The sequence below is a fragment of the Lissotriton helveticus genome, chromosome 5_1 (assembly GCF_964261635.1).
Source record: "Lissotriton helveticus chromosome 5_1, aLisHel1.1, whole genome shotgun sequence".
Classification (NCBI taxonomy): Eukaryota; Metazoa; Chordata; class Amphibia; order Caudata; family Salamandridae; genus Lissotriton; species Lissotriton helveticus.
In genome coordinates, this window is record NC_136065.1 from 1,185,194,026 (window position 1) to 1,185,219,130 (window position 25,105).

Consider the following 25,105-nt stretch of genomic DNA (forward strand, 5'->3'; position numbering starts at 1 on the left):
TGGGGAGTCCTCTTACGGGTGCCTGTTGCCTGGGGGTTGCACATGGGGGGTACCTATAGTACCCCCCTGCATTGTCATTGACATGGTGGCAGACACCTCGCGGTCCCTGTCACCTTGTGCATGACAATGCACGCAGTGCATTCTCAGCATTGTGGCGGGCGGTGCTCTCAGTACCGCCCACCACAATGCTGGGAATGGAGGATGTCACTGCCATGGTGGCAGTGGCATCCTAATCGTCAGAGCGGGACCGCTGCACCACAGGCGGTCGATCCCAGCACCGCTTCCGTCCGCCATCCTAATGGCCCCCTTAGTCTTAACAAAAGTAGCATGTCTTATTGTAGTACTGAACGTGGTCCTACTTCTTATTGTGTGAAATTGATGTTTGCTTGTTTGATGCCTCATGGGACAATCTACTACCTTTCAGTGTAGCCTTCTAACATAGTTTCTAACATTTGAATTTGAGTTTGTGGTTATGACTCAGTTCGTGATTTATAACAGGAAATTGAAAATGAGCCATCAATCAAAATAAGTAAAATACAATTGTAAGATAACTGTGGCTGATAGTAGTATCATCCTTTTTCCACAGTTAAACTGGAAACAAGGAACTACCATGAAAAGATTAATGTGTTAGCGGAAGAGCTCAGCAAAGCCAAAGCAGAATTGGAATTCAAGGTACTATGTTTTGTACATGCTTTACCAATCATTTAGCCAGGCGTCTGCTTAGAAAGACTTGTTTGTGTCTTTTTTCATGTCTAACAGAGTTTTTCTATGTGTTTTAGCTTTGCATATTACTTGGTGCTTCAGGATTAGACCTGGGTAGGCTCCTCTGACCTGGTGAAAGAGGAGAATACGTTTTTTCGGAGGGTGGTAGCTCTTCCCCCTAGCACGCCCCTTGTCCCTTTAAGGTTAGATCTAGGGATGCGCCCTTTGGATGAAGAACTGGCTCTGCGACCACTGGCTTACTGGTGCAGGCTGTGGTCTGTCCCAGAACTGATCAGTTACAGGCAGGGACTTCAGGAGGTGCTTGCTATGCCTAACGTAGGGAAAATCAAATGGTTGAAATTCATCAAAACCGAGCTAGAGGGCCTAGGCCTCCTGAGGCTGTGGTCTGACCCTTTAACCTCCTGCCCACTCATTCCGAAAAAGACACTGGCAAAGGTTTTTCGCGATAGTAAATTAATGGCACTTTGTCGCCGACCAGACCATGGACCACTAACGGAGTCTTTTCTACGCACTAAGGACACTTACAGCTTTGAGCCAGCCCTAGACAAATTATATCCTCCCCTACTAAGGAAACTGTATTTGCAATGGAGGCATGGGTCCCTCCCATTAGGAGAACTTACAAGCAAGTGGAGTGATCAAGCAGTCAGTGTATGTCCAGCTTGTAGAATGGCCAATGAATCTGAGCTCCATATAATTTTCTTCTGCCCGGCCTACAGTGAGCCTCATAAAAAATGGGTTGTCCCCCTATGCAGAAATTTGGGATTCTCTGAGTGTTTGGCCGCGTTCAGAGTTCTGAAAATAGATCTGTCGGACCAAATCGTCTTCGCAGTGGCTAAATATCTAGGTGCAATGTGGTCCTTGAGGAGACAATGCCTTAAAGCTGGTCACTGACTCTACTGTACTAAAATGTGAAATTCGCACTAAGAAATTTCCTAATGGACTTTAATGACATTGTACAGCCTAAATTTTTATTTCTGAAGTTTTATGAAATGTATTTATGTCTTTTAGGGTGAAAATTCACCGAAATAAAGATTTTATGAGGGTTATAAAATTGTGTATTTTCCCAATTCCATTTTGCATATTTCAAAAACACTACAACAGTTCAGCTGTATAAATGATTTGTAGCACTTCATTCGTGAAGAGGGGGCCACGATCAGTCTCAACAGAAGTCGGGAGCCAAATCATGGTATTAACTCTCACAACATCAATTAGGCTACTATAAGGCTATCTGCCCTCCTAGTGGGAAATGCCTTGACACATTTAGAGAACAAACGACTTCTACCAAGAATTGCAAAGTTGCATCTCACTAAGGTCTGCTAGGAATCTAGGAAATTAGCCATCTGATTTGCCAGTGTGATTCATGACAGTACCAATCTTTTCACCTTGATTGTTTAGGTGGCAAACTAGACAATGGCTACATGCGGTTCAGCAACCTGTCAAAATCCTGTATTTTCCCAATGCTTTTTCAGTAGCCTAATTAGGCTGTCTCTCCCAGCATAGGTTTGATAATGCAAATATTTACACCTGGCATGCAACATCGACTCGGGGAGAATATACTTTTGATAGTTATTTACATATTGGCTGTACTGTTCTCCTCAGCATGGTTTCTGGTGGACTGCAGTTTATAGAGCCAGTGTTTATGATTCTGGGAGTGGTGGTGTGCTGTTATTCTGGTGAGAATTGTATATATGTATGAAGGCGATTTATAAATGTGAAACTAGCCACAAAGCAACGTAGCATTGTACAATGAGGGATGGACTACAAGTTTAGTATCGGTGGTACGAAAAGCAGGAATAGGAGTTGTTGGGGGACGAGGACACGTGTCTAGTGTATTCTCTTGAATATTAGTGAGTGTAGTTTCTTGGTAGTTAGTGGTAGTGGAAACAAGGTGATTATCAACTACAAGGCATCTCTTTACTATTTTGGATGTATGATATATTTTTTCTTGGTTCTGTTGGGAACCATGCAAATTAATGTATACCTTACATTGCTTAGAACACATAGCTATATTTTAGTTACCATATGAAAAAAACTGTTAATATGTTAAAAGCCCTCTTTCACATGAGGAAAGGACAGATGTATAGGGATGGTGGCATCTGCTTCCAATGACCGCACATTACTATTTCAAGATCGGGTCGATGCATAGGTTGTATTGTCTGAAGTCATAAAAGTGCTCACATTTAGCCCGGACTGCCTTTGTTCTTCCTGAATAATATAAGGGTCGTAAACCCGCTGATCTCCCGTTTTGACTTTTTTGGCCTTCAGATCAAAGATCTATGGGAGTGCTGTATCTCCTAGCAGGAGTTCTTTTGTTAGATTTGCTTCATAACTTTCTTTGTTCCTATGTGGGTTATTATTCTCATTTTGGATGGCATGCTTGTAAGCCCATTCTGGTTGCTGTTTCATAGCTTGAATGTGGTAGAGCTACATTTCTGGTCTCCACCCGCCCTAAGAAACCTCAGGCACTCACCACCAATATGGTGCTCAATGCGTGGGGACTACCTAACATAGTCGGTCAATACCCTTGTGGTGACTGCAGCGTCTGCCACCTCACACAGGCTACCAAAACCCTAGACCTGGAGGTAGACAAAACCTGGCACCAGAGGAAACACACGAACTGTAATTTATCCAACGTTGTTTACCTCATTGAATGCCCATGCAACCTCCGATACATTGGAATGACAGGCCGTAAAGTGAAGACAAGAATTGTAAAACACAGCAGCACTATACGATGCAAAAATAACACCAGCAAAATGACGGACCACCTCATCCAGAGAGGTCATACCTCCAATGACATAAAGTGGACAGTGATTGAACAAATTGAGTGCCACAACACCACAAACGTCAAAATTCAACTCCAAAAGAAACAGCGATGGATATATCGCCTTTCCGCTCATAAAGTGGTTTTAAATGATAATATTCTGTGGAATAGCCTCAACCCCCACTGAACCCATCCCTGACTTCTCTACCCACTGGGTAGGGCTTATGAATACTCCTGGTTTCAACAGAACCCCTCAATCAGACAATGTCACATGTTGCCAATAACCACTCCATATGATTGGTGACTGCAACTTCACAGGTCTATCACACCACCATACACTACACATGTACTTTCGACCTGCAGACAAGCCTGGAACAGGGACCTTGATACCAGCGAGGTGCACAGTTATATGCAATATCCCAATAAGACAAGGTATCACATTCAAAATCCTAACGCGGCCATATATCACATCTGACTGAGAAATCAGCCCTAAGAGATACTCTGAGGCGTGACTCCACAGACTCCACCAGTGGGCACTCCGATGCTCAGTCTTTCCTCCCTTTTTATCCCTTCAAAACCATTTTAATACTGCAAATGCACCTACTTTTAGCATGCACTATAATACATTTATTCCATGCTTAACATGTTTAGGAATTCCCTCAATACTGACAACAACACTTTATGTGGAACACATAACCTGCACGACACACAGATAGAGTTACGTGTCCGCTCTTTTTTTGTCAGTTCCCTTACGGTTTAGACGCTACTCGCCATGACACTGATCGGCTGCACCTGGAAAGCAATTCAGGTATTTATACACACTCGCTCTACGAACGGCACACATCAACGGAGTTCAGATGCAGCCGCAGTAGGTACGGGCAGAGGGTCTCAGACATTGATGAAGTAAGTGGGGCGAACCTAGGGGGATTCTTTTCTTTTTCTTTTTCTGATAAACCGGCATGTGGAAATGAGTGCCCACGCAGCCAGGTTTTCAGGAACTAATTCTGTGTTGCTTTTTCCTCCTTTTCTTCACACAAACCTAGTGTGTGACAATAGGTCGGACCCCCCACGGAACTCATGGGGGTTATTCTTGAAAGTTTCAGAGTAAGAATAATAATTTTCTAAATATTTCTCCCACCATGTCTGCAAAATATAATACGCATTAACGCTATTTGATCACCACACGATAGAGCATAACTCAAGAAGCATTTTAACCACAATGCACTAAAAACATCATGCTCCGTCCTCACTACGCTGATTTACTGTATAGAGCACAGACACCACGTTCCTAAGTCACATTAATGTGCCAAAATGAAGCTATTTAAACTACATCTGTTTCTTTGTCTGTTTGTCATCTTTCTTCCTTTACAGGCAGTGAGTCATTAGAGGAAACCATCCTCTTCCTCATACCGCACCTTAGCGTGTGCGCCACATAGCTGGTCTCAGTATACACTTTTTAGACCACCATTTTAAACCACCCACATAAGGTCCTGATGAAAGCCAGTTTAACACAGAGACCTGGCTGAAACATGTTGACCACATTGGATATTGGAGTCATTAATCATCTCCACTAATATCCACTTCTCAGCTTTTTATCACTGCCAAGGGCCCACCATTAAAATAGTCCTTTGAGTTCTGGGACCCTCTGCACAGTTTTTTAATCCACACACCATTCACCTTCACCGCACACTCATGGCACAATACCTGCTCCGCTGTAATCCGGCTTTGAAGCACACCCAAGGTACACTCGGTACCGATGATGAAGCATGCCCCCAGCCAGGTTGGTGGGTGAGGGCTTTATAAAGATACACAAGGAACTTCTACCCTGTAGCTAGTTCCCATTGATTCTAACATATTACTAGGGGAAGTGAACTAGCTCTAGCTTTTCCTCTCTCTCCGCTTGATATTCATTATCTTGTACACTTCCATCACTTGCTAGCTACTTCTTTGAAAAGGTCAATGACATTTATACCAACTTTTCCTCCCAACCCAAAACAGATGGTCCGCTTCCAATTCATGACATTTCTGAATCCTCCCCTCCTTCTCAGAATTTCATAGCATCTCACCAGACCAGATCGCAAACTTAATCTCCATTGTTAAATCAGGATCTGCCACTGACCCCTGCCCACCTGCTATTTTAAAAACCATCTCTGATCTCATAGCTCCTAGCCTCTCAGACATCTGTAACGAGATGTTTAAGACAGGCATCTACCCGCGGATATGGAAAAAAGCCATTATCAAGCCTTTGTTAAAAAAACATAACCTTGACCCTATCGATACAAAGAATTACAGACCCTTAGCTAGCCTCCCATTCCCAGCAACATTTTTTGAAAAGGTCATGAATTCTCAACTATCCACATACATTGAAGAAGACAACCTCCTAGATGACACGCAATTTGTTTTCCGCAATGGCCCTGGAACAGAAATAGCACTTATTAAGACATCAAAGGAGATCAGGACAATACTGGATCAAGGAGGTGCCGCGGTCCTCATACTATTCGATCTCTCAGCGGCATTTGACACGGTCGACCATGTCACCCTGATTGACCGTGCCACAAACATCGGTACCAGACACACAGCCAGAGCCCTCCTGACCTCCTTCCTCACCAACTGCACCCAATCAGTGAGTCTTGGCACTTTCAACTCCTCACAACTCGCCCTCCCATGCGGCGTGCCACAAGGATCCTCACTGAGTCTGACACTATTTAATATCTATATGTCGGACCTGGCCAGAGTCATCAAGGCACACGGGATGGGCCTTACCTCTTACGCTGATGACACACAATTGATGCTTGCGGTGCACAATGATGGAGGGGCAGTAGCAGCCAAGTTCCAGGAAGGCATGTTGGCCATCAGCACATGGATGACCAATAATTGCCTAAAACTTAACTCTGAAAAAATAGAGGTAATGATCTTTGGCAAATTGCAGCCCGGCTGGTCTCCCTCCTGGTGGCCGTCCAATTTGGGACCCCCCTCTACTCCCGGTTTCTAAGGTCAGGAATCTGGGCATAATTTTTGACGATAAGCTGTCCTTCGTACCTCATGTCAACTCTGTGGTCTCATCCTCATTCCACAAACTTAGAATGATAAAAAAGGTCTTACCTTTCCTCCCACTCAGTGCTGGAAAGACTCTAGTGAGTATTTTGGTCATGTCTACCATCGACTACTGTAATGGTCTCTTCATAATGCATGAGGCAAAATCATCAATAAACTTCAGCTGGTCCAGCATTCAGCGGCCAGAATCATATCAGGAACCCCCAAGTATAAATCCATCTCAAACATACTCAGACAGTATCACTGGCTCCCAATAAAAAAAACGCATCAAATTCAAGGCCCTCTGCATCACTTATAAAGCATTGTGCAATTCTGGACCATTGTTCCTGAAGGAGGCCCTGGGTGCTTACATCCCTAACGGGTCCCTACGGTCTTCCACAGCAAGCCTGCTAAGGGTTTCCCGCACAAAGACAGCCTCATGGGGTGACAAACGATTCACTATCGCCACAGCCAAGCTATGGAACTCTCTTCCAATCCACATCAAATCTAGCCCAACCCTTTTGGTCTTCAGAAAAATGACAAAAACATGGCTATTCAGCCAATAGTCTACAGTCTCTGGTTCTTGTTCGCTGTCCTTAGCGCTGAGACACCCACGGGTATTTGCGCGCTCTACAAGTTGTATAAATAAAAATAAATAAATAAATCATGACTGATGCTGAGGTATATGTCAAATACAAAAAAGTGTTGAAAGGAATGCTTGAATTAATTTCAGCCACTGTTAATTACTCTATACCAAATTTCAGTGCATAATTTATTTGCTCAGTATGCTACATCAGAATAAATCCAGCCGTGCACAAATCTAATACTCATTGTCCTGCCTTAGTAGGAGCAGTCCAGCCTGAACTGCCAAGCATAATCTTCTCTGAACCAGAAAACATGGAACCCAATATGAGTTTCAGCCTGGCCCTCTTATGTCGAGTGCATCTGGTTCCCAGTGGCACAGTGAGCACAGGACTCCTGTCCGGTCCTGCAGGAATATACAGGTATTCTGGTGATTCTCCTGAACATCCGCTTGTAATGAGTAAAGCTATTACCTTGTTGGAGGCACAGTTGTATGTTTGTGGCAGAGCGACCACATGCTGTCTCCGCATATGTTGCTGGTTTGAGTTTTGGTGTGCTCATGATGTAGAGTAGGATTCTGTTATATTTCTTGAGTCTGTGAGCAGCAGGAAGTGTTCTACATCCTAACCATATTCAAGTTCAAAGTCTCCTACTCTATCACAGTGAAGGAGCAGGGTTTTTGCAAAATGAAACCTGCTTGGATTGAACCCCCATTGTGTGAAAATACTAATTGTGATATGTGCAGATTAAATGCAAAAAGACAGAAATGGAAGAAGGTGAAATTTTGCAAGCAAAAATTAAGATGCTGAAATAGGCCACAGATGATTATGATTAATGGGGAAAATAACAGACTAAATGCTGCTTGCTTTATTTCACACTAATGCATAATGGAAATAACCTTTTTAAATGCACATGGGTAAAACAAGAAAATATGCGGCTCATAGGTATGGTATGGCATTATTAGTGATTAATAACACTTGTGTTTGTTTTCTGTGGAAGCATGATTTTCTGCTCTGCAGAAAAGGGCCAGAGAGCATCTTTAGAAAATAAAAATGGGATATTCAAAATGTATAAGGGAAGAAAGTTTGAACTGTCCGTATTTCATGAGTCCTGTGTTACTGCCAAATGTGTGTGGAGGAAACAAAATGAATGCAAGAGACAGAACACTTCCTTAGAGAGCGGTGCATTAGAACAATCAAGGCACAAAAGGTGATACATGACCGAGATGGAGGAAGTGTACAAACTGTGGAAGTTTGAAATTATATTTCCGTGGCTGGAAGTTGATAAAATTAATAAAACGGACAATGGATTATTTTGCAGAGTTGTCACGTCGAGAGTGGTGATGATTAAACAACCACTGTTGCAACGAATGAAGTGAAATTTCGTGTTATGATGCATTGTGGTTGGTCTTCTTAGGGATTTAGAGTATAATATTGGGTGGGGTTTGGTTGGCGTGATTTTCTTACTTTTACTTCCTAATCTCAGGTTAGTATGAAATTTTGAATTTGCATATATGTTTGCAATTGACTTACTGTCTCTATTCCTTTGTCTCTGCGCCTATCCACTCGCTCATTGTACTGTACATTTGAGATGTCCTCGTGTCATTTCTCATTGATGTTTCTCTTGTATGGTGATTTATGATTCAAACTGTATTGTACTTGATGAGCAATCACATTATTATAGCTAAAGCATTATTAACTCATAAATGAGTTTGTCTTTATTAGTGTTATTGACTGGTTATATGATGAGTGTACAATAGTTTATTTCCAGATCCAATTATTATTTCGCCAAACCCTGATTACATAATAAAGATTACATCGCCACAAAAAGATAATACGAAGATGATATGGTGAAGAAGATTTGGTAAGTTTGGTTTACACTCACCCAGCATGGAAGGGACTTGTAGGGTATTGAATTGGATCCAGGTGATGAAATGTATTTAGTCCCTGATCACTGGATCAACAGTGCTCTCCTCCTGCTAGCCATGGTATAAAACACATTTTCAGTGATAGAGCACACCCACTTCTTACAGGACCATGCCACATCCAAGGCTAGTTGAGGGTGGTAGAACCGAGGATGATCCTGGTTGAAGGCTCTTCCAGTTAGTTCCAAGATTTCTAATGTGATATTTTATATTGAATCTTGTATTTTATTATCTTTGATATTTAAATAGCATGCATATATTGTATCTGCTGGTGTTGACTGGAACCATTGTGCAATTCTTGATGATTACGTTTTGCTGTATTGATGCATAACTCATCTGGTGGGTATTGGAGATGAGAATTTTCTTGTACATACCTTTTTATTACACATGGTGCTTGTGGTTGGACAAAGCTGTGCTCCTTCTTAGGACCTTGTTATGAAGCCGGCACATGCCGTTTTGTCAATCTTGGAATCCAAACAAGGATTCAAGTATAACATTTAGAATAATGAAAAATACAGAATAACCAACCTAGAAGATATCAGAGTTATGAGGATTCATTTTTTGTTACAGGTGATTATTTATTTTTTACTGTAGAGAATCTTATTCCTCCCCTTTTTTTTAGTAAACCGGGTCTTGTTTGTATAGGATCGGTGGTATGCCGTTGGGGCCTGGTGCACCCTCGTTTCTGCCCTTTGCGATTCTGCTCTTAATTTGTTATAGCGTAAAGCCGTAGTTGGACTCTTCATCTTGCTTAAATGAGTCTAAGCCGGCCCAGCTGTGCTCCAGGGGTTCCTGTGTGTTAGTTGATGGTTTGCTGTTGAAGTGATCCCAAAGGTATTTATACCATTCCTCTTCGGTGATGTGAGAGTTTATTCCAAGCGCCCTTGGGTGCTGTAGTCTCTTCAATGTGAGCCAAATCTGGCGCTATTTTTTGTTTTCGCATCATGCAGAATTTTGTCCCATGCTGTTTCTGTGGCTTCGCGGCGTACTTCCCAGATGAGTTTTTTCTTGCTGTTTTTTAGTGATCTGAGCTTGACTAGGAGGTTAGCGTCTGGCCCTGCACGGTGCAGTTCTCGTATTGTTTTATTTATTCCTTTCTTTAGTTGCTTTAATTCCTTTAATTGCGCGCCTCTCAGAAGGCAGTCTTGCGTGCTCACCGGTTTAGAGTGAGACCTTTTACGGACCGCAACTGCTCTGGTTACGTCCTTCCCTTCTTTTTTTGTGTGTAGCGTGTCAAGGATTTCAGTACATGTAGCCCAAGTTACAGTCACATTCTTGTTATCCTTCTTTTTGTCCTCCCAAAGATTCTTTGCCTCAAGCAGGGTGCTCTCTAAGTTACAAATTTTGCATTTGATTCTTCTCAAGTTTGTCATGTACTCCGTGCCTAAGCGGGCTGGTTGCTCAGTAGATGCGGTACCATAAGCATCCAGAGTAATCTCTTGTGGTAGGTGGTCACTGTGATCTGAGCTTCCTATCCTAAAATCAACTATTTTGTTAAAGAGGGAGTATGACGTGAAGGTGTGGTCAATTATTGTGTTTGCAAGTGCGCTGTAGAACGTAGCTGCCGGTGGGCAATCTCCCGGGAAGCGCCAGTTCAGTGCAACCAGACTCAGATTTTCCAGGTCCCTGAGAAGCTTCTTTGCTGTGCTGGTTTGCTTGCCCCACTTACTTGCTTCCTGGTGTTGAATCTCCCAGAACCAGGACTGTTCTTCAGCTATTTCGTCTCTTTTGTAGGGCCCTGTTAGAAGCATGTTGAAGTATCCTGATACTATAAAATCCGGGTTAGTCTCTTCTTAAAGTAGTCTTGATAGATCAGAAACCAGCTGTTTGGCACCGGCTTTTTTATCCTGTGGATGAAGGTAAATATTGACAAGTATTAACTGCTGATTGTCTGCAAGACCTGCTAGTTCCAGCTTAATTGCTTGTAAGCAATTCGTTCTTGTAGCCATGTTAAAAAGATCCCTAGCTGTAGTTATTGTTTTGATGGAAGTGAAGATTGCAAGACCGCCCTTTGGGTGACCAAACACAGATTCCTTACAGGCTGGTAGGTAGTAAGACTTATATCCTTGCATTTGCAGTGGCTCAACCAGCCAGGACTCTTGCAGTAAGATCAGGTCAAAGTCTTGAAAATAAAGCAGAAGGTCTTTATCTGTGGCTTTGGACCCTAGTCCGGTAACGTTCCATGAGCAGAGCTTTAATTGATGCACTTTGTTAGCTGAGTTCCTGCCCTGTCAGGTGTTTCTTGGTCGGCAATTGATGGTTCGTGATATTCAGGTCCAGTTGTTGTTAGACATCGTATTCTCACCCGTTGGCCTAGGAGTCCAGATGTTTGATTCTGCACTGCGAGCATCTTTAAGTAGTGAGTAGGCTTGTCTTGTGGCACCCTTGTTCCCAGGCTTGTTGCCGGCATATGACTGCAGCTCGTATAACAGAGGTTCTGGGTAACCTGTTTCTTTCTGATGTTTCAATCTGATCCCCCAGGCATTCAATTGTTGTTCTTCCCTCATTATTCTCTCTGCTATGTCCTTTGTAGCCCAGGTTGTTTTAGATATTTCTTGGTGTGCTAGATGTTTATGGCAAACACATTCTACGGACTCTACGGTCGCTTGAGGCAACTCCCATTAGGTTGCTAATGCTAGTTAGTAGTCGCAGAATATTTTCTCTGTTCAAGATATCCCCTCTCCCTTTTGATTTATATTCAGGGATGAACAAAATTATATTTGAATCCTCCTGATGTGAGGAGCTATGGCCATTCCCTGGATCTGATGTTAGGAGCTATGGCCAGACCCTGGATCTTGCAGCTCCTCAGTGGTCCCAGAGTTTATCAGAGCCGTTAATGCTGAATCATCGGCTCTCGGCCTGGCTGGGGCATGTACTATATTGAATAATGCAGAGTTTCCGCTAGTAGCGGTGGGCTGATTGTCCGTCCTAGTGCTTGCATTGGAGCTCCTTGCGTTCTTGTTACACATCTGGTTTGTCTGAGTAGCGGAGGAGGTCATTATGTGGGATAACGGTGCCTCCTCTGTGCTTGGTTTCAGTGTATGCTCCTCGTTCAAGCTGCTTCCTTCAAGTCTTCAAGGTAGGGCTGTCTCTTCGATTAGACGTGGTCTCTGAGCTTTGTGTAGGCTGTGGGGATGCCAATGCCCTGTTTGAGCCTAGCAGAAATTGGTCTCCTCATTGGGTTGTGGCAGGTGCCAGAAAGTATGATTTAATAGGAGCATTCTTGATGGTGATTAACTTATTTCTTCCCTTTCTCTTCTGTTTCTGGTGATTTTTCTGCCCAGACCTTGCTCTTTCTATCGTCTTAGTACCCTGGACTTGTCCTGATGTAAAACGGTCAACGGTACCTTCTTTTGCCAGCGTTGTTTCTTGTTGTTGATAGTTTATTGGGTCATTGTGAGAAGGATCCAGTCCCAGTCCCACCACTTGAGTGATTTGCGGCCCTGTTCCATAGTACTGTTCGGACTCCTTTTCTTCATGAATATCAGGCTTAACCTCCCTCAAGTTGATTTGTATCTGGGGCCTTTGGATTTTGTTCAGGGAGCTGGAGGCTCCTTGCGGTGAATCTTGCTGCGATGATGTTGCTCGGTCATGTTTTTCCATAGTGTTAGATTGAGTTGTGGTAATTATTGCGCCTGCAGCTTTTTGTGTCTCTTTCAGATCATTGAGGAGCTCCCCCATAAGTGTTGGTAAGGTTGCAAGTTTGTCTATTATGGCGGGGCAAGAGCAACTTGAATGAGCAATTTGAGTGTCATCATGTACTCTCTTGATGAGATTACTCATCTCTGTCAGTCTGTTGTCAATATTTGAGACGTGGACCACCAGGAAGTTGAGGAGAGATAGCTAGATGTCCATTTTATCTGAGTGATATTGCATGGCCTTGAGTGAGAGCTGCATGTGTTGAGGAGTGATCCCCATAGATCCTTTGGGCCCATTGAGGGTTCATCAGTTGGGGCATCTATCTGGGTTTTAATCGGTTCGACATAAGGTACATCTGGTAGGTAAGAGGCTACCAACTTCGCCCATTCCTCAGTGGTGAGGTAGGGCGCTTCATTTTCGTCGTCCTTATGGCTTTCTAGGCCTGAATTATTCTACGGACTGTTGGTCTGTTCTTCTTGCATATTTGGTTGCTGTGTGCCCGTTTCAGGTAACCCAATGTGTTTAAAAAAAATTATTGGCTCTTTTACCTCTGAGCTCTACGGCTGGTACTCTACTGTTTGGTTGTTCGTTTGGGGAGGTTTTTGTGTAGAGCCGGTGGGCGGATGGTTATTGCCCTTTTTGCTAATCTTTTGATTTTGTAATTCTTTTAGCCATATGGGTTCAGATTTGAGTTTAAGTTGGGAGCAATCAGAATGTTTGGCTCTAATGGAGTCTTCCACTTGCCGTGATCATTGGGGGTTTTGGTTTATTGGTGGTCGCCTTCCTGATCGCTGATGAGCGATGGCAATAGCATGCTTGTCCATGGGCTCCGTACTTTTGTGCCTTCAGCTCCAGCTCCAGTATCAGTGCATGTGGCCGGCTCCTGCTTGATGCTCTCCTTTCTTTCCTCCTTTTGTTGCTCAGCTCTTTTGTTTTTTCAGGTTCATGTTCTTGTTATTTTATGAGCTACAACAGCGTTATGGCTCTCTGCTTCTCTTACGTCTCTTACTTCTTGTGCTGTTCTAGCCTTGACTTGCTTTGGATTTTGAGCCTTGTTCGACAGAGCAGGTGATGTTGGTAGTGGTGGTGGTGCTGGTGGTGGCGGTGGCGGTGATGGTACTATATCTGTCAGGGGTAAGACCACCGGGTGCAGTGGCGAAGGAAGCCCTTTCGATTCTTGATTGTTAATGTTTAATAAGCCCCCGCATCTTTTAAAAAGGAAAATATAGTGTATATTTTGGGCTGAAAGCTGATATTGGAGGTCTTTCCTGGCGATACTCCTTTGATTGCCACCAGGGTGTTGTTTACCAGAGGAGTATAAGGTCCTGCCATGGCTAATCCTTTGCCAGACTCGCCCAGAATGTTACTCTTTTTTTTTTCCTGTTCGAAATGACGGTGGTAAGTTGCCGCCTTTCTCTCCCTGACCTCATTCTCTGCCCTTCTTTATGCGTTTGAGTGTTTGTTGGGCGAAGCGGTATGGTATTACAGAGATGTTATCGAAGAGAAGCTTCTTAGAGCTGCGGGAGCTACAGGATTCTCTCTGTGCGTCTAGTGGTAGCTGCGGTTTCTCGTTTAGAAATTGGTCATAATTCCCTTGCTTCCCTGTCCCTGACCCTGTCCCTGTCCCAGTCTGTTCCTTGGTCCTTGGGTCCTTGGTTCCTTGGTCCTTGCCTCTAGCTGTTCCTTGTTCCTTGTTCCTTGTTCCTCTTAATCTTACTCTTATTCTTGCATCCAGGTGATGTAATGTTTCTAGAGGCTGAACAGGTTGAACAGATAGAAAGGATTCCTATGCCTCTGCATTCGCAGAGACGCAGATGTGGGCGATTGGCTGCTCCCGTAGATGCAGCGTGACAGTCAGCAAACCGTTGAAGGGCTCTGGTCAACCTTCTCCAGGCAAAACTCCTCTGTACTTCAATGCCTCAGTACATCGATGGGTCAATGCCTCAGTGCCTCTCCATGCCCCTGATCCCCTCTATAGCAACAGTACAGTTTGGCTGTTTAGCTCTGATTTCCTCTGTCGCAGCTCAGCCCAGCTCTCATAGAGCTCAGCTCGGTTCCCTCTGTCACATCTCAGCTCAGCGCATAAAGTGCACAGGTCTATGAGGTCAGGTCAGCAGATTCAGGCTTCAATATAACCAGTCCAGTCCAGACCGAGGCAGAGTAGAGGGGGCTAGGTACTTTCATCCGCCTGCGGGAGGGGGCAAGCGCACGAGGCCACAGCTGCAACGCAGCCCGCATCACAACCCGCGTTCACAGTCCTCCCACCTACACCTCTCGCCTCCTCCGCCGCCAGCAGCGAGCAACCTCGTCCTCTGCCGCGGCTCTGTGTATTCCAATCTGGGCCAAGGTACCGGTAGGAAGCAGCGAGGCCAGGCAGACTCTTCTGCGGGAACCAGCGGGTGCTGGGCTGGGTGTGCAGGTGAGTTTTCCGGCTGTAATCGGGTCCGAGCAAGCAGGCAAACAGTCCGGCCTGAAAGTCAAGCTGAAAGTCAAGCAAGTCGGCCGTGAGTATGAGCAAGCAGCAAGCCACGAGCCGAGCTATGAGCAGCAGGGAGCGGCAGCAGTAGCGTGGCTTCACTCACAGTACAATGATGAGGTTCAGGTCTTAGGGCTGCCCCTGTAGTTTGTAACTATTTTTGTCAATCTTGGCACAGCTCATTTCATAAAGGTATGGGGCAGCATGTCTTCAATGGTCTTCATAATAGAAAGTGGGCAGTTAAGGTTTCTTTTTCTGGTTGGGAGTGTATTCATGCAAGTCTTTCAGCACTTAGGAATGATAATTAAAGGTACCCTCCTTTATCTCAGATTCCAACTTGACTGATTGGTTTAGAGCTTGTGTTATTTGGTTTGGAGCTTGTGTTGTGTCTAATGTGTGATGCTATAGCAATATAAGATGTGTTCGGCCTCAGTGTGTGTTATCTTTTGTGCTCATCCTTTGAAGAACTTTGGAATATTGGCACTGGGGTTCCTTCATGGAAGTTCCAGGCTCTGGCATTTGTTAGCTAGCTTTGTTGTGCTGCCTTGTTTGTATCCTCAAAATACAATTAGTTTAGTTTGGACCCTGCTGGACTATGAGGCATTCATCATGTATGCAGTGAGGAACCCTACAGTGAGTTAGTCAAGGGCTTGAAGGGAAGGATTGTCATGGTATAATCTCCTTTTTGCAGATGCAGTAGGAGGTGGGCCGTGGTGTTATGGATGTGCTGCAATACTTATAGAAGGAAAAACCAAAGGGAATGATGGGAACAGTCCAGCCCGAACTGCCAAGCCATGTCTTCCCTGGACCGGAATCAAGCTTCCCAGGACCGGTTTCTGGCATTACAGCCGTCTTTAGCCGGGCTTGCTTGAATCCAGTGGCAAAGTGAGCAAGGGACTAACGTCTGAGCATACCCTGCCAACTTAGGGCGAACAAAGAAAAACCAGAGGGGATGATGGACGGAGCGTTGACAATACAAACACTCACCCCCAGTCAACTGATCTGGGTTGAATCATCACTGTTCTTTAGCTCACTCCGCCACCCCAGTTCAGGCATGGCCATATGCAAATCAGTCTGACCCTGTACCTCATGGGAACAGTCCAGCCCGAACTGCCAAGCCATGTCTTCCCTGGACTGGAATCAAGCTTCTCCGGACCGGTTTTCTGGCATTGCAGTATTTATAGAAGGACGTCAAGAAGCCCCGGATTAATACCATAGTGTGATCGGGCTGCGAGAGTGTAATAGTAGCACAATCCTGTTGGGGCATCCAATGGATAGGCAACATTTGCGTCCGGGTTCCTAGCGTGTGGAGAGAGGAAGGAATTACTTCAAGTATTTACTTGAAGTTTTAGTGAGAGCCCTAGCCATGTAATGTGTTTTAGGCCCCTCACTTTACTTGCAGCGCAAGTTTAGGACAACAAGGTGCAATGCTGTGTGGTAACAGTTTTCCACTTGTTACGATTTCAGTTTTTAATACACTGAGATTGAGGTGTTGTCAGTTGTCACCCGGCTTCCTCTGCTGGCAGGCAAGGGCCCAGCAGGCAGTTGTCTGCACTTTTTTCCAGCTTCTCAGATGATTTGTTTTATTTAAAGGCCAACAGATATAGAGGAATAAATGAAAGATTGGTGATTGTTTTTCGAATAAAATGTGCCCAAACAAAAACAGATAGAGGATAAATGTAGTTTGCCTAAACTGCTGTGTATTTTTAAGGAGGACTTTAACATTTATTTATACCATCATTTGATAAACAGTATAATCAGAGTCTGATTCATGGCAACACTTAAAACAAGCATTTGCAATGCAATAGGTCTCGCAATTGTTAAACTTAGAACCGTTGACTTTGAAAATGACAATGTTTTTAACTTTTGCTAAGTATGGATGGGGGGGAGAAAGAGAGGCACTGGAGATGAATGGGGAGAGAAAGAGAGGCACTGGAGATGAATGGGGAGAAAGACACTGAATGCAGGTGAAGTAAAACCCCAAAACTGTATAATGGAGAGACAAAGTGGAGCAAAGCATTGGTGGGTACAATATTAATTAAAGAGACACAGGATAGACGAAAAGCTAAGAAGGAGAAAATAAACTGTGGAACGATATGCTAGAAGGCAGAGAAACTGCCCCTATACCGAAAAAATAGGGGGTTTTCAGAGGAGAAGTAAGAGGAATAAGACAGGTGAGAGAAGCTGTACACAGAAGTGAAATTATTTGGTTAGAGGAAATAAGGAGACTGTCTGATTGAATGAATGTGACGAGAGAACGGGCTAATAGGAAAAAGTTAATATGGAGGCGACACGGTTAGCACAGCAAGTTTGACTAAAGGTGGCAATACCATTCACATGAGCACACGGGAGATTGCCACACTTACCAGATCAACTGGATATCTTTAGGAAAGCCACCTGCAAAAGTGCCACTGAGCTGGGAAGACGCCATCTTCTAAACAAACCTATTACATTACAAATGAGGAAACAAATACCTGTGTTACTCCCTGCCCACCTCCTCACATATAAAGGAGCCAACGCTGCCTATGCTCCTCGAAGCACGAACAGAAAAATAGATTTTTGCGAGCTATGCCTTTCACTTGAGTAGGGTGAGGCGGGGCTTGCAGAATGCCGAACAGAGTATGCCCAGTTTTGTAATGCATGCAAATATAACCAGAACACTACAGTCGCCTGCCAGCAGCACCAATAAATACACACGGTCTGCAGAGTAAGGCACAGACTAGTAAGGAGGGGGGGGCACTACACACCCAGCCAAAAAGAACTAGTCTAGTCAATTTTTAAGACGTGGACATCGCGCTGAATGTACACAACCCACTAACAGATCCTGCCAAGAACCCTACTCAGCAATGGGGAAGAACCAGAGTCCGTACTACCAATTTTGGAGTAGACTGCACTGGACGCTCCTACATGCACCCCAACAGTCTGCAGCAGACACAGTCTGGATTTCATGGAGTGAGTTTGTCAGTTCCGAGTAAGCCCCGAATGAATCATGCTCACTGATCTCAGCATGTGCAATAGTTATCCTGCACAGACCCAGGAGTATCAGTGGTATAAAGAGCTCTGACTGATCAGAGCCCAGAGTATCAGTGGTATAAGAGCTCTCACTGAGCAGAGCCCCGAGTATCAGTGGTATAAGAGCTCTGACTGATCAGAGCTGTGAGTGAGTGTTGACAGGTGCATGAACATGACCCTTTTTGTCTTCCAGTAGTTCTGGCGCAGAGATCTCAGTGCCTGTGGGTGTTCCAACAGGCCTCTCAGTGTACCTTGATGTTCAAGGAAGGGTATGGTTATCGCTGGTTATTATCACACTAAGATAACCGCAATGTGCTGCAGAAGAAAAGCATTCTAGGTTCGCAGCGCCCATATTAAATGGGCGCCAGTACAACAAACAGGAACAAAACAGGTGTAGTGCCATCTTCCTAGTGTGTGGCAGCCTTCACTGTCATTAAATGAGCAGAAAAGTATCTCCATCCAGACTTTATTCTGCTGCACGTGACTCGGTGGCCCCAGTGATCCCGCGGCCACTGCTTGACCTCACGAAGACGCTACTTCTAAAGGTAGCACTTGCCCACCACAGCTTTCCTTGCTGTATTTCTGAATGATACTGTTTTCTGAAGGCTTCGCGTCTTCTGCCGGGGCATCTCTGACTGACGTTCCTTGTCTGTGGCTCGGTGTTTCAAGTGTCCTGAGAGGTCACACTGGCTTCTGGTGGTGCGCCAGGGGTGTAGCTGGGCACCAACCAATACATCTGCGTGGGAATACGAAGGGTTTGGGACATTCTTGAAAATGAATACGTGTGTGATTATGGGTAGTTATCCGTTTTTTAAAACCACTATTCTTTTAGTTAGCTGACTGATACCACGGACCAGCACCCCTCTGTCCACCCCGCCTGCCCAGGGACATGTGGAGCAGCTCTCCTTGTGGTCTCTCAGAAGGAGGGTTCGCTCTTTGCAGAGAGGCCCGTCTCTTTAGTGCACAGTGTCAAGTCAAGTCAAGTCAAAATATATGTTTATTATGACCATAGTCTTTAAACAAATGCGAATAACCGTATCACCGAATAGAATATTCACATAAAATACAATAAAACCTTGTAAAAATTAGTCCAGTACAAAATTCCTACGCACCATTATAAAAATACAAAGCACCAATAAAATTACGTTTACCTTAAAACTTAAATTTACATTTAAAACCCATTCCTTCGTTTACTAGAGGGTATATTTTCATTGGTTTAAAATTTCATACAGTACGACAGATTATTCATGATTTCTTAGTGCACTCAGGGCCACCTTTAAATATTTCCCAAGGGCAATTGCAATATCAATAGTGGGGATTTCAGTTAGTAGGTTGGCCGCCTGCGCCCTTGATCTTATATCGTGTTTTAGGAACACGGGGCGCAGCCACTGTTTCCGCGGTTCTAATAGTATCAAACAATCAAGTAAGATATGTAGCAGGTCACCTTTGGTTCCCAGCTTACACCTGCAACACCCTTGCTGATCTAGCATTTTTGCTTTGAGGTCTCTGTTTATTAACCAAGGGTTAATCCCAATCCGCAACCTCAGAATCTCTTGCCTATATCCGCGATTGGGTAGGATGTCTAAGTAGTAGTGCACAGTGGATCTGTGTCCGGGCAGTCCTGCCAAGTATCACGCATCGGCCGTGACACTAACGCATTTCAGTGTGGTGATCCGCATCACCGCACTGAAATGCATTGTCACGCATTTGCATACTATCTCAGCATCCTGGTGGCACTGCCTAAAATCCGTGGGTCAGGGAAAGAGTGGCAGCTGGCAGAGCGCCATTTCGCTGTTCTCCTTGCAGGCTTGAGTCTTGCAGCAGTGTTGAGGCTGCTGTAAGGCTACCCGGACACAATGCAACAATGTTTCTTGGTGATTTCCGCGGCGGCGCCCGGCTTTCACGCAACCCGACGTCATGGTAGTGTGACCAGTATTAGTCTGGCGCCGCGGGCGGGGTTGGGAGATGTTCAGTCCTGCTTGTGAGGCGGGGAGTTTGTTTTAGGAGAACGTGGTTTTGGGTGGCTAAAGGTGTGCAGGCGCCGCTGCAGTCTTGGCGTTCGCAGCTCTGCCTGCTGCTTGCACTGCCCAGTCCGCCATTACGTGCTGACTGTACCACGGTGAATAACATTTTCATCACGGGGCCTGTGGCACTTTGAATTGCACGGAGAGGCAGACAGTTGCAGCAGCATTGGCCAGGACTTTCACTGCAGCACCAGAGTCCAGGCCAGAAGACTCTCTGAGGAGGAAGCGGCAATCGCTAATTGCCGCGGTGGCTCGAGCTCCAGTTACTGCAACTTTTAGAAGTAAGTGCAGCCACCTGACTCTGTGTATGTGAATAATGAATTCCTAAAGACAGCGCGGGATCGGCACAGCGGGTGCCGGTAGATATCGTGTGTGGCAAAGTGAGTAAGTAGTGCCTCGTGATGTATTTCTGTTTGCTGCAAATTGTTTTATTGATGGCGCGCCGCCCTGCTGCTGGTCGACTACATGATTTTAGCTTGGAAAACTGCATGCAGCAATACAGCAGGTCTAGGAAAAACTAGGCCTGTTTAAACTTGATCAATTGCCGAGTAGGGGCGGCACTGCTAGAGTGTGGGTAGAAAAACCTAGGCCATCTGTAGAATAAGTGACCAGAAAGTCTAGGACCAGTGGAGAAAGGAATTATCGAAAACTAATGTGTATATTAAAAAATATATATTTAATTGCACATAGATAAAAATCATATAGAGACTCAAACACATAAGTCAAACTATATGAGAGTGAAATAGTGACGTAAAATAATGATAAAAAGGGAAAATTCAACATCAATAAATTAAAAACAGATACATCATAATAACATTATAAATCACATAGAATTGCAGATGATTATACATTCAGAATTAAAAAATGACATTTTCAAATATTACAAATTTATAAGAACTCACTAGAGTGACCATTCGTCCTCTGCCTCCAGAATGCAGCCCTAGGGGGTGCAAGAAGGTCTGCATTGAGCAGGGGTTGCTGAAGTCGGACAGCAGCATAACAGGTATTGAATATACAGATGATCGGATGAACGGAATGTACACTTCAGTGAAGTTCAGTGAGTGGTGGAATTTTTCAAATGGAGATTTGTTTCTGTTTAAACCATGTAATCTGTTTTAAAGGGTTAAGCATGTGGGAGGGTACAGCACTGATAAATAGTTTGCACCTGCCGTTCATGAAGACAACGGAGAACCAGACGGTTGGAGGGGATATATATATATCCCGTTATACTTCTGAAAACAAATGTGTATCGGGCCCTCTCTGTTCAAATGGGCAGCTTGCGGGCTCTGTATTCACATCACGTTATGCTAGAATTGCATGTTATCTCATAACATGTTGGAGAGACGACATAGGGACTCGTTGATCAGCTCGTTTTCTAAGAAGTTTTCATGGAGTGCAAGTTTCAACTTTGGGCCGAATTTAACTGTGCATCTTTATTGGTTTTTGTTCTTGTTCATGTGCGCAGGACTGCTTGGCAATACCCCTGATAGTTATTTTTTTTTCTTGTGCCAGAGCCATGATTTTCTTCTGAGCTGTCACCTGTCTGCCCTGTTACAACTGAGAACTGACTGTACAACACATAGCAGTCTGTCTTCTCACTGACTGTAAGCTGTGTTTGTAGTCGCTCGCACCTGGACCAGGTGATTGTGAGAGCCACTGGTGCTTGCCAACGTAACTTCTCAGTGCGCCAAGCATCACTGAGTCAGCAGAGGCTGTAGTGTAGCTCTGTGTGACAAACTGCCAGTGGGGTGATGGTGCCACCAGCGGGGTTTGGCAGGTAGTGGGCTGCATGCAGGACCAGGGCGCACTGCTCAGTAATCTAGCTTGTGGATTATGATGTGACTCGTCATAGAGTTCTTTGTTACTCAAATGGGTGTAATTTCGGAAATGTATATATTTCTCTTGTCTTCATTGCTAGATTTTGTTTGCGAGAAAGTGTCACTCATAATTGTTGAAATGTCACTCATAATTACACTGAAATTAGGAAAATGTCACACATAGGAATCTGAAACCTTGGCAGCTATGTCCGGGGGAGGAGGGGGGGCTCACCTGTGGGGTGTCCATGCCCAGGCAGCAGTTGTGCGTCAGATCAGAGGCACTGGTCTCGCTCTCAACACCCCCCCCCCAACACCCCCCTCATTTCCAGGCATTTCACATAAATGCCGATCGTATCAGGACCCCAGAGACATCCCGGGGGGCTGATGTGATCCAGGGGCGCGCCCTGCCCAGGGTGGCCTGGTTGGAGCTCTGGGCGTGCCTCGCACAGCATTCCCACCCCGGGGCAGGGCAGCATGTCCACAGGGCCACTATGGCAACGGGGAGCTCACATCTCGGTTTCTTCGCTGCAATTTCGTAGACTTTTTCGGAAACGGGACCTCTTTATTTAGGAGTTCTCGATACAGCGCAAGCACACCTTTTTGGAGCAGTGTACATAAACCGGAACACAAAAATACATTAAAATAAATAAAGAACATAGAAGTTAGAAAACCGAATGGCAGGAAGGGAGGGCGTGTGAATGGTGCCCGGCGGGCAGGCTGGTGAGGGCTAGAGCTCGCTGGACTCCCGAGAGGGTCCGCCTGGGGGTGCTCCACTCAACGGGTGCACAGCTAGGGCGGTGCGCCAACCAGGTGCCCGCAGAACACTTCAAGCACCCTCTGACAGGTCTTCAGGGCGCTGAATTCAGGTAGGATGGCACATACAGAGGGGTGAGGATGGTGTGTGGGGGCAGGGGGGTGGTACTCTAGGGGAGTACATACCATACCTGCTGCGTGCCTCAAACACCCTCTGACGTCATCTCTTGAGGCTGGCTATCCTGGGAGGGTGCATGACATCATACCCTGGCCTGGCCATAGGCACTCTGCTGCCCCAGACCCCTCTGGCATCCCTCCCCGCGGGGTCCGCAGCTCAGCCGGCCGGCCTGCTGCTCAGACACGAGCGCTGCAAAGGTTACATCATTCACAGAAAAGCAGCCTTTACATTCCGCCAACTCGCGCCTTAGCAGCGACTGTCTCCGGAAACTATTTCAATCCTCGTCTCGCCGCCTGAATATGTAAATCCGATTCCACAGACAGCAATTAAGAATCATAAACTGGATTTAAATCACAGAAATAAAACACCCGACATCCCAGGCACCGCTTTAGGAGCCAAACACTCAGCACGAACTGCAGGAAAGTCTTAATATGACTCAATATAACACAGAATCCATGACAGTGCGAGACACTGAAAACAAAATATACCAAAGCAGAATCAATGTCATTCTAAAGCCTACACAACATGCGCCTGAGATCACAACCAAATTGACTTGCAGCAGAAATTCAGAGGGAAAAAAAGATCACATCGATTTCAACACCATTAACAGTTATTTAAACCTCGAGGATTTTGATAGGAAGCGTCACAAAAATAGGAGCGGTCAAAGCGTGGCTTCTTTCCTCGAACATATGCAATTCAAGTTTGGGAAATCTAGGGTCCTGTAAAAGCAAACAAGAACAAGCTAGCAACAAAGCAAACAAATCCCGCCGCCCCCCGTCCCTCACTTACCTACCTCCGGCCGCTGGAACACGCTGTGACGCACACCGCAACCGCAAGTCGGCCTGGAGCGCGCCTCGGCAGAGAAGCGGGAGGACAGGAGCGTGACGCGCGTGAACGTGCACGTTGACGTTCCCGCGCGTTCACGGACCTGAGTCGGCTCGTGCCCAGCTCTGTGTCGGGCTCGTTCACAGCTGCTACTCCCTTGACAGGGATCAAGGCGGCTATAGAACTCCCTGACGGGAGCGCTTCGCGCTCCAACGCCAGGCGAGCCCTAAAAATGTGTTGGAGAATAAGCATAAAACCGTCAAAGACAACATTGTGATCAATATGTAAAAGAAAAATGCACTCAGTTCTTTGAACTTGCCTTGTCGTGTGGTTCCTAGGACCCCCAGGACCTGCACATTTTGTATGACCTGAACTGAGAGCGTGGTGTGCAGATAGACTCTGAACACCCCCGCAGGATGAGTCTGCCGTTAGACCAGCGAGCTCTATAGTGCCACTGCCACCCCCCTGTATTCTACAATGGTGTATGTAGTTTCTGGCAACCACTGAACATGACAACCCTGATTCCTCAAGTATCGTGGAAACAATACGGTATTTTGCTCAGTCACTTGTGCTTGCTTTTCTCAGAATACATAGAAGGACAATCGGAACGGTTTCAATAATTATTTATTGGTCAAGCGTCAGTAAAGAATGAAACTTGTTAGCTGCAACAATCAAAAAACGGGAACAGACAAATGTAATCGCTAGTACCAATATCGTAAAAAGTAGATACATTTCTACCATAGTGCTAATAAGATGAATAAAAACATATAATATAAAACAATAGCATTGGCTTACTCCTACGATGCGTAGCCTACCTAACTGTGCCAAGCCTAGATGTGTGGGTGAAGCATGTATGTGTAGGTGCTAGGATAAGTCCTAATGGAACATAATGGAGCCAAGAATTCCCCAGGGAAGCGCTAACCCCTCACTTGATGGTTTTGAATGAAGGACCCTTTATCTGCATGGAGGATGGCACCCCGCAAGGGATGTCAGATCCATGCCTGTCGAAGGATCGGCCTGCAGAGCCTTGGTCCAGCCTGGAAGGAATTCTCCTCTGCCTCTGTAAGGGGGACTGAGGGCCTTTTATACTAAAGTGGTCACTCCGGCGTTTTTCCAGAATCGATATGTTTTTAAAACATTCGCTAATTCCCTGCTAATCCTTCTCTAAACAAACATGATCATGCATAGCTGGCTGTACCTTCATGCATTCCAAAAAAGGATTTTGCGATCGCAAACGGCCGATTTTTGCGATTCGCACCGTTTGCGATCGCAAAATCCTTTGATGCATGTACCTGGTAGATTTCTAAAGCACTCCGACCCTTGGGCAAGTTGATATTTTATAAAATTTCACACCTCTG

At 45.2% G+C, this 25,105-nt stretch overlaps 1 protein-coding gene across 4 annotated transcripts in view; it reads left to right on the forward strand.

The window, feature by feature from the left end:
• Window positions 1–25,105, forward strand: part of CCDC172 (coiled-coil domain containing 172) — a 977,718-nt gene that overhangs the window by 111,674 nt on the left and 840,939 nt on the right. For all 4 annotated transcript variants that reach the window (XM_078641185.1, XM_078641187.1, XM_078641184.1 and 1 more), the window contains exon 2: window positions 587–672. In XM_078641185.1, coding sequence (XP_078497311.1) covers window positions 587–672 — 86 coding nt within the window. The remainder of the gene's footprint in view (window positions 1–586; window positions 673–25,105) is intronic.